This window comes from Camellia sinensis, chromosome 11, assembly GCF_055761805.1.
Source record: "Camellia sinensis isolate YWXY chromosome 11, ASM5576180v1, whole genome shotgun sequence".
Classification (NCBI taxonomy): Eukaryota; Viridiplantae; Streptophyta; class Magnoliopsida; order Ericales; family Theaceae; genus Camellia; species Camellia sinensis.
Window position 1 is genome coordinate 133,908,657 of NC_138971.1, and position 11,164 is coordinate 133,919,820.

At 31.2% G+C, this 11,164-nt stretch overlaps 1 protein-coding gene across 1 annotated transcript; it reads left to right on the forward strand.

Annotated features, from left to right (window-relative positions):
- Positions 1 to 2,709: 2,709 nt before the first annotated feature.
- On the forward strand, positions 2,710 to 5,237 carry LOC114299603 (disease resistance RPP13-like protein 4). The gene has a single exon (XM_028244378.2). The coding sequence runs from the start codon at positions 3,131 to 3,133 to the stop codon at positions 5,033 to 5,035; it is 1,905 nt and encodes a 634-aa protein (XP_028100179.2). The 5' UTR covers positions 2,710 to 3,130; the 3' UTR covers positions 5,036 to 5,237.
- The last annotated feature ends 5,927 nt before the right edge of the window (positions 5,238 to 11,164 follow it).

Below are 11,164 nucleotides of genomic sequence, written 5' to 3' on the forward strand. Positions count from 1 at the left end.
CCGCGCGCCTGAGCGTAAAAATCACACTTGCAGAAGTTTTGCAGGGACACGAAATACTGAGAGTGTGCAATCTTCGCTCGAGCGCAATAAGGCCCGCTCGAGCGGAACGACCAAAAACCTGGCAACAAGATTTTAGACCAAGGTTCAACCCACCTGTTCGAAACATGCCCAACACATCCTAAAACTCAAACAAATGGAATTAAAGGACGACAACAAGATAGATACAACTACCAACTCCAAGGAACCGAGTCCGGAATACAACAGAACAGTAAAGGGACAACCGGGATCGCTATAGTGTCCAATTGCCCCTTCGTGCTTGGTGGCCGGTAAATGTAGAGATTTTTAAGAAATAAGAGGTGCCCACTTGCCCTACTGTGCTTGGTGGCCAGTAAATGTGGAGGTGTTGTGATATGTACGTGGAGTTTAACACAAATAAATAAAAGGTGTTGATTTCAACAACTATGATTTGTTGGGTTAACGAGTGTTATAAATTAAACATTTCATAAATTGAGTTGCAGACATGTTAAGTTATATGCATGGCATGACATTGCATGAGCATAAATCATATTGAACATATATATTTAAAGTGGTTAAGTTTATCTCCTACTCGGCGTCTTGTGGGTTGGATATTCTTAAATTCTAGGTGATGAAGATGAACCAAGACATAGTTGAAAGTGAATGGGAGTTAGTGCGGGGCATTGAAGCTTCCTAGATGTCATTACCTACTGTTATTAACTTTATGTATTAAGTGGGATTTTCTTGTTGAAGCTAAGACCCTTGTTTGAAATGTGTAAGCCCTTATGGCAAATGGAAATGTATAAATTTATATTCAAGGTGTTTGTAAGTGTATTTTTATGCGTATGTATTGGATTTATGTTATAGAATTATGATTCTTATTTCTTGTGTATATCAAGGATAAGTTATTGGATGATAATGATAGATTAATTAAAAATTTTTGTGGTATGAATATCGGGGTGTTACATAATATTTACGCTGTATCATTCATAACATAATTATAATGTTAATAACATAATTATAATGATTTGTAATTTTCACTTTAGATAAAAAGATCATAAACTGACCAAACATACCACAAATAATATTTATAATTTTCAACACAAAAAATTACCTGTTAATTATTTTTTTATGACACATCTTTTTTATAATTAATTTTGAGAATTCACATGTTTTGGGAATGAAAAACATTTGATGGCACATTTATAAAAAAAAAAAAAAAAAACATTTGATGGCACGTTCAAGAAAATGTATTTATTGATTATTGTATTTTGTAAAAAAAAAAAGTTAGATACGTTTGTGGTGTGCGTTGTGTCACTTTGTCATAAAAATTATGAATGGTGAATTTATAATATGAATAAAGTAAGATTTGTGAAGAATAAAATTATACGCACCAATTGTGATTACCTGACAAATATTGTGTCATGTTATGAATAATAATGCATAAATATTACGACTAATTTATGAATCTGTCAACAAATGTTTTGTTAATACTTCGTTTGGTTTGATTGATTTAGAGAGAAAAAAAAATGAAATGGAGGGAAATAAATTTTAATTACTTGTTTGGATTGCCAAATATGAGAAAAATAGAAAGAAATAGTGAGGAATAGATTTATCTCATAACCCGTGTTTTCAATCTCTTCAAAAGTGGAAAGATTAGAAGAGAAATGGAACTTATCAAAAGGGTATTTGCGATGATCTTTATGAAAATGTGTAAAAAAAGTTGAGAGGTGATATGATCCAAAAAAGATTAAAAAAAAATAAAGTGCTAATATAGAGGATGTCAAATACTGCCCAAATATTATTTTGTTATACTACCAAATTAGATCTAGACCAAATAAAAAGACTAACACTTGTAACAAGTTAATTTAGCAAAAAACAGTATATCATTTCTGCTCATTTTCTTTTATATATTTTAACTAAAAAACATAAAAGAGAAATTAATATAACTAATTTTCTTTTTTCTGTCATCTATCTAAACAAAATAAATAAAAGAATAAAGAAATTATATATATTTTTTCTTTTTTCTCATAACTTATCTAATCATTTCTTGTCTTTTCTCTCTTAAATTACCAAACAATAATGTAAAGATTTTAGAGTGTCTTTTGCAGAAAAACCTGGCTGGCTGGTTGGCTTCAACTTTTAGATTATAGAAAATTAGTAAAACATTCCACTCTAATTTTTGATAGTAGGAGAAGTTCAATAAATATATATATATATATATACATATATATATATTTTTTATTAATTAAGATTCTTTAATGAAATTTCTCTGTGATTATACCAGAGAAATTTCTTTGCAAAAATTAAAATTTCTTTATATTAGGATAAAATTTTTCTGTATCAATTTTTTTTTTTATTTATAAAACTATAAATTTTTTTTAATTATTATAAAAATATTATATGTGATTTATTTTATAAAATTTTAATATTAAAGACTTTTTAAAAAATCTCCTTTACATTAATATCTCCTGTTACATTAATATCTCCTTTACATTAATGTCAATAATTTGAAAATAGCAATGCTAGGTATCATGAAAACCTTGTCATGAAAATAATCATGAAAGCTTGGTGACCCTTAAATTACACTTAGAATAAAACACCACACACTAATCAAGGTAATGCAAGGATCATAAATTTTTCATGATCATTTTCATGACAAAATTTTCATGATCCCTAACTTTTCCCGTTTGAAAATGATAAACCAACGAAGTTTCGGATACCACGAAAACCACGCGGCTTCAACAACTGGGTCTGCTCCTTCCTTTATCTCTTCTGCGGCTTCAACAACTGCGGCTTCAACAACTGGGTCCGCTCCTTCCTTATCTCTTCTGCACCTTTTCTCAGTCCTTACTTCGTCACTTTCCTCTCTCTTTCTCCACAAATTATTCGATACGTTGGACTTTCCTCTCTCTTCTCTCTCATGATCCATCTCTCTTTGAAACCCTGACTATCAAAGAAAAAACGTGTTCACTCTCTCTCATGATCCATTTTTCTATTTGAAACCTAGACAAACGATCAAAGAAGAAACGTGTTCACTCTGTCTCTCTGTCTCTCTTAACTCTAGCCAAGACTCCAACACGACCCTGTTTTGGTAGTAGTTCCTTTCAAAGCCATGGACAGTAGTATCTCCCTACCAAATCCACTTAACAACCACCACCACAAAGCAACCACCGCCACAAACAACAACGACGACTACCAAGTTGGAGATCCTGATCTCACTAACATGATTGGTCGAGATCTTAATTTCCTGAAAGAGACCATGACAGAGATTCAGAAGTTTGTAGATCATATGTATGTGCAAATCAACCAGGCTTGTGAGAAATTTGAGGAGCTCAAAACAAGAGGAGGGAGTGATACTAACGAACTTGACCAACTTAAAATGTCTGTCATGAAGTTGAAATCCCAGATTCCCTCCAAGCTTAAGATCCATTATGATGATGATTCAAAACGACATCGGAAACCATGGTTTGATGGATCCATTAACAGCAGCAGCAGCAACTACCAAGTCAATGAAAACAAGGCCGGCAATTTGCACAGTTTGTACAATCAGCCAAAGTTTGATCACACCACTGCACTTGAAGATATCCAGGTATCTTTTCGTAGCCTCCCCCCGAAACTAAAATCTTGTTTGGATTTTTTCTTGATGTTCGCAGAAATGGCTACTATAAAGAAAAGGTTTATCATTTACTGGTGGATTGGAGAGGGACTTCTATCCCCAATAAGGTTAATGGACCAAAATACAGAAGCAGAAATTGTGTTGGGGAAGACGGCAGAGGATTTTGTCAACGAGTTGTTGGACGAGCTTACTGAAAAGGGCTTCATCGAGCCTATCTACAAAAATTGTGGCTTGGTCATCGATAGCTACAGGATGCACTCCAACACACGTTCTGCTATAAAGCAGGTTTGGCATAGACCAGGGTGTATTATGGATTCAGATACTCTTGTTCTTCGATTTCCTCCCGATTATAATCATCAATGCTTCCTCAACTTTGGTGAGGCTATTATTGATAGCAGGTTTGAACGGTTTTTCAACCACAATTATTTCAGAATTGTTTACTTGGGAAGGTGGCAGAACTCAGTCACACATCACATTGAAGTTGCAGACATCAAAATTCTCAATGCACTCAAGAATATGAAACAATTGAGATTTCTTAGCCTTCGAGGAATTTCTTTGATTACAGAGCTTCCTCAGTTCATTTCACAACTGACTAATCTTAAAATTCTAGATCTCAAAGCGTGTCACAATCTTGAGGTGATTCCAAATTGGATTAGCTTGCTTAAGAATTTGACACACTTGGACATATCTGAGTGTTACTTTTTAGATCACATGCCGAACGGGCTTGGTGCACTATCTGAACTCCAAGTCCTTAAGGGATTTATTATTGGAGATTCCCAGGACAAAAAGTCGTGTACTATCAATGATTTGACAAAATTGTCAAAGTTGCGAAAATTGAGCGTATCCACAAGTATGAAAGAATTTCCAACATATCTGCAACTTCATCATTTACAAAGATTAAAATTCTTACAAAAGTTGAAAATATCTTGGTCAGGATGTATTTTACGAGGTAAATCTGATGATTCACCTAAGCAAACACAACTATTTTCCAAGCAGACAATATCGTTAAGATCATTCACTGAGAAGCAAGATCCAGAACTTCCTCCCTCATTGGAACTTCCTTCATCGTTGCAAAAACTAGAGCTTGAGTGCTTTCCTAAGAAAGATACACCCAGTTGGTTGAGGTCTGGCAATTTGAAGAACTTGAAGAAACTTTACATCAGAGGAGGACTATTGTGTAATCTGGACAAAATAGTAGCTACCACAGTTGAAATGTTACAATTGAAGTATTTGAGTAACTTAGAGATGCCTTGGAAAGATATTACGATGTTATTTCCCAATTTGATTTACTTGGAGAAAGTAGAATGTCTTGGCGCCAATTCTTTCCCATGTGATCAGAATGGTGTTTGGATGAGGAAAGACAATGGCATCGATGAGAAATGCGATGGAAGAAGCTACTGAGGATGGAAGGAAGACCTCTTTCTATTGTCTTCCCTTTCTACTTTTAGGTTGGCAAATTAATGTCTTGAGAGATAGTATAGTAATTTCCCTATCATAAAAAACTAGTTGTACGGATTTATTTATTGAATCAAATGTATATGCCTTCAAGGTCATTCATCAAGGCTTTTTTTACAAGTTTTCAATAAAGTTGCATTTGGGTAAAGCAGAGCATGCCTATATTGGAATTTTTTTTGGGGGGGAGGGGGGGGGGGGAATTACAAAAAGAAAAATAATAAAAAACCAGAGTTTGAATTTTGTGAAAAAAACAAGCTTCAGTTTTTAATTTTATCAGTTTAAATTCTAATTTTTTGATTTGTTGTTAATTTAAACCATTTATCTACTTCCTTTTAAGTAAAATTGAATGAAAAATAGTATTTTAGCCATTAAACTCAATGTAGTTTTTCAAAAAATATATGTAAAATATCCGCTTTTATTGAGTTTAATGACTAAAGTATACTTTTTGGAGAGTTTAAATTAACGAAAATAGGCAAATGATTTAAGTTTAAAACAAATTAAAAGATCATAATTTAAATTGATAAAATTAAGAATTCATATTTATTTTTTTATAAGGCTCAAATCTTAAGATTTTTTTTCTATATATATATATATTAGTTTTCTTGTATGTTACCTGATGGGGGTTATATTACATGAGTTCAAATTCAAAATTTACCATTTCTCTAATCAGTATACTGGAAACTTACAATGAATTGCATGAGAAAAAAATATTTTTATTTTGAGAAAGGTAAAAAATGGGGCACAAAGCTGTTTTGGAATGAGTATATCTATGTTATCTTGAAATCGTTTGTATTAACTTTTTTTGTCTACAAATTACCTTTATGTAAGTGTAACAGTAGATTTCAAGCACGTCTTTGGAATTTGGAATGAGTATATCAATATTATGTGGAAAACTTTTGTATTAACTTTTCTCATCTTTAAATTACCTTTATGTAAGTGTAACTGTAGATTTCAAGTACGTCTCTGGATTCTATAAATGCCATTTCGAATGCATACTTTCTAGTATATATATATATATATATATATTAGGGTATGTCCGTGCCTGAAGGCACGGTATAAATAATGTTGTGATCAAAATACAGTTATAATTAATACGTATCATATTAAAATTTATTATGAAGTCTATAATTTTTTTGACAAAATTATTGAAAAAATATAAAGAAATACTATTCTTTTTAAAAAATTGTAACAATTTTACTTGTATCATAAGTTTTATAAAACTCAAATAAAATAACAACGAAATAACCTAAAACTACGGTGATGCAGTTCACAGAGAAGCATCGAAATACTCCCATTGCTGGCAAACAAATAATTATTCTATTGTTTATACCCATTGATATATATAATACTACCAAATAAATAATTATCATATTGTTTAAGAATTTCAATTTAGTAGTTTGTCCAACAAACAATAAAAGCTAAATAAATTAAGATTTTAAAAATAAAAATAATAATAAATACAATATTATGATTTCTCAAAAGTCGTGGAATTTTAATTATTCTATTGTTTATACCCATTGATATATATAATACTACCAAATAAATAATTATCATGTTGTTTAAGAATTTCAATTTAGTAGTTTGTCCAACAAACAATAAAAGCTAAATAAATTAAGATTTTAAAAATAAAAATAATAACAAATACAATATTATGATTTCTCAAAAGTCGTGGAATTTTCTGACCTCTTTGTGGTTGGTGGTGGGTCACCCAAAGATCTTTCTTTTTCTTTTTCTTTTTCTTTTTCTTTTTTATTTTTTTAATTTATTTTGGACTTCACTCTCTATCAGCTTGCTTTTTCCATCCAACGAATCACATTCCGCCTGCATGGTCTTCGTTTTGATGAACCAATTTCCAGAGTCTTCAAAGCATACAACAACTTGAAAGTGCTCAAAAAGTTCAACTTCTATCAATAGATTCTAACACCTTCAGATTTTAACACTTTCAAACTACTGATTTATCTGGTAGTAAATTCTAACCAGGCAAGTCCCCAGGGTTGGTTTGGAGGTTTAAAAATGTATATCCGTGTCTAAATTAATTATAAGATTAAAGTATAATTAAATTTAAAAGTATTTATTTAAAATGTAATTTATCAAATTTATTGACTTATAAATTTTGTAAAAATACCCAAACATAAATACACCCCAATAAAATTAAAGTAAAAATTAAAAAATATAATTTATTATAAGAATTTGAGGTCAAAATTCTATTAATAAAGAACCTCTTCTTTTCAGTTTTTGAACAAATTACCACTCCCATTATTTCTTCACTTTCTCAAAATTTACTTTTGTGATCATTTTTTTAAGATAACCTAATTTAAATTTTGAGCTCAAATTTATCTACACACACCAAAAAAAAAGCATTTTCTACATAAACATAACTCATAAACTCAATTTAAACTCAATTTTCATACAAATTTAAATTCACCATTTTTTTTAACAGAACTCAATTTAAACTCCATTTAAATTTTGAGTTTAAATTTATCCACCAAAAAAAAAAAAAACATTTTCCAAAAAGGGTGGATTTGAAAAAACATAAAAAATAAAAAATAAAAAATAAGAAATAAAAATAAAAAATTTAAACCCACTTTCTAGTGGGTTTGAAAACCAACATTTGAAGTGGATTTGAAAACTAGCATTTTCTAGTGTATGCTCATGTCTAAAAGCACGGAAGAAATTATATTGAGTTTAATCTTCTCCTATCTAATCTTTCATTTATTCACAAAATAATTTTAGAGAAAATTGTTCCTTTCTTATAGCATCACACTAATATTCTTGAAGTTATCAATCTTTCTTGTTCTAATTGAAGAGGTTGGTCTCATTTGAACTTAAGCTAAAATTAGAAAAGAATATAATCTCCGTGATTGCAATATTAACAAACCATCTCTAATGTTTAAAAAGAAAAGGCATGAAAGGAAAAATCATACACCGCCGCTCACTCCCATTGTGCAAAATTGAAGTGTATCAAAGCCCAAAGTTTAGTAGGAAAATTATATCAGTTAGTTAAGTAAAATGTATGATTGGCAAACTCATAAACATATTACACTTAAGTCTCAGTAATATTACAGTATTAGTTAGTTACAACACTCATTTCACTTTCCTAAACTTAAGTCTCAGACTCTTCATATTACATTTCTCTCTTGCTAAAGCTTAATTATACACCAATTACAGAGAAAGAGAAAAATCGAAAGTAAAAAAAAAAGACAGATGAGCAGTCTTAATTCCAGTCTAGACGATTCCAATATTAGATAACTATATGTTGGCCTGAGGCCATGGTCCAAATAATGTTCGAGAGAACTCAGAAATATAGACAGATGAGCAGTAGTTGGACATCCTAGTATTAAAAAATCCTTGTGTTCATCAATAGTGCATATAGGTTTAAATATGCATGACAGTGAATAAATTATCCCAAAATGATAGTAATTTGTTGTTATGTTAGATATAAGCTAGCAGCTCATACCAAGTGGAGAAGCACCCATATCTAAAGCCTCCAAAAGATAGCCAAATTTTTCTTCAGCCTGTATTTGGGTTAATAGTTTCTAGATTTAACATTCGGCTATTCCTTTCATTGGGAGCAATAAGTATTAACACATCAATCTAAGGAAATTCAAAAGTTCCAAGTGGTGTCCAATTGGAACTCACCTTTAAATGGTAAATATATGTGGCTGTATCTATCATTTCAAAAATATTTTAACTAAAAAGAAAATAAAAATCAGAAAGTAATGTGCAAACCACAGTGATCTACCCAAAACTTGCCAAGAACTATTTTCCAAAGTGCCAACATCACATGTGTTTCAATTCAATGTAGTGTGCACACCACAGTGAACCAATATCTTGAAGAATTGGTCAATGCATGAAAATATATTGATGATTGTTAGTAGTACAATGAAAATTTTAGCCCATAGAAGTATGAAAACCATGATAATATTAATATCAGGTAATTCAAAAAATCTACGTATACTTTCTCCAATTTGGTACTTACATATTGCATTAGATGGGAATATAAAAATAATTTACAACGTAAGAGATAAAACTTAGCCCTAGTAATTAATAATTGAGCAACCCAACCAGAATTCGTTAAGTGTCTCCTCACCTGCTCAGGGGAAATGCCAACAATTTTGAAAACATTTTCTTGAATCTCACGCTTATAAATTCTCAAGCTTTCTCCACCAATCTGATAGCACCACATCAATTAAGTATTGCACCGTTGAATTTCACATGTCAAGTATTGGCAAAAGATCAATATTGCAACTAACAGAGAATAGAGTACAAATTTATATACCTCAAAAAAACACTCATCAGTTCTACAGTGAGCAAGAAATTGGGTACCGATGATATGTATACAAATTGGGTACCAATGCTATTAAATAAAATATTCATTATATAATCATTGAAGTGGATTCCACACCAACTGATTGTGTGAATGCTATTTGTTAATGGCTCCTTGTGCAACAAACCAAGTGACAGAACATTCCTAAAAAATGAAAGTCTTAAAAAAACAATTTTACCATTCTCATTATATGAACAAAGGTATTATATTAAAATAGTCATTATATATACATAGAGATGGAAAACTAATTACCTCACATTAATAGTTTTCAATGCATGCATTTTGTGGGATTTTGGTTTTCATGTTTTAATTATGTTAATTTATTAGTTCTTGAAATATGAAATCTATGCTTCAATTAAAATATTTGTTGACCAAGTAGCACTTTTTACTCTGTTAACTTGAAAACTGTTTTTAGAATTGGATCTATAACTGACAAAGTGATGAAATAAGAATACATGAAAAGAAGAGGAAAAGATTACCTCTGAGAAGCCAGCCTGATCAAGGATTGCCCACACATTTTCTGACATAAAATCAACTCCTAGAACTGTGATATATTTGGCAACTAACTTTTACCATCTTGACAGCCGAATCTGCCATAACCAGCGAATCAAATATATGGATGTGAGGCCAGTGCTTTTGGGCAGCAGTTAAGATCCCTTGGACCTCAGGATCCATGTAAATAAAAATAGTAAAAATTATTTTTTGCATAGCATAGCAATTAGAATCGATTTCATAGCAATTAGAATCGATTTCATCCCAAAAATATGCATAACAATTAGAATTGATTTCATCCCAAAACCCAAAAAATGAGAAGAATCCAAGACAGCAGAGGCCAGAGAGACCCGAAATTAGATGCAAAGAGATAGTAATCGAGGTCAAAAATAATGAAAAACAGCAATTGTCACTACGAAAACATCATAATTTCCAAATTAGTATCTAATTATCATCATCGCACACATGAACTATCCCAATTTCAAACAAATGAGACCTGGACATTGCCGTGATCGAACCATACCTGTTTAGATATTTTTGATGATGACAGCCAATTTAAATATTCAACACAAATAAGTATTTCAAAACACAATTTCAATTAACTTATTTTGAAATTGGGTTTTCAAAACACACGATTTTGAAGCACAATTTCAAAAATCAATTGTTGCATCTAAAAGCTCCTCCTCTTCCACTCTGATCAAACAGCAGTAGCGGCGCCACACAGAGACTGTTCCGCTAGGTTTTACGAAGACCCGGTGCTCTTCTCTCTCTCTCTCTCTCTCTCTCTCTCTCTGTTCTATTCTTTCTTTTTCTTTTTCTTTTTCTTTTTTTGTTTTTCAAATGAAATGTCTAAGTGTATTGCACAGTAGCAGCAAGTTGAGTACAAAACTAAATTTGGGCCTCTCAAGCCATCACATTTCGAGCTACGTAGCGCCACCGGTGTATATATATCTTCATTTCTAATCATAAATAAATGAATCCTAACCCATAATGCATTCTTCACATCCAAAATTATGTCTCAGATCATTGCATAAAAAAACATCAAATTATTTTGCATCAAACCAACGCATTTAAACAATTAAACAATACACATTTAAACAAAAAAAAAACAATTATGTTTGAAAACACATTTAAACAATACACACATGATTGCTGCCCAACAGCATCAAACCAACACATCAAATTGGGTAAGCGCTAACATATAAAATTATATGTAAACAACAAACCTCATTTACTTATAACTATACGGTTCACGA

Excerpts from the sequence above, each read along its gene's own strand:
- LOC114299603 (XM_028244378.2), top strand. The coding sequence starts at position 3,131 with ATGGACAGTAGTATCTCCCTACCAAATCCACTTAACAACCACCACCAC.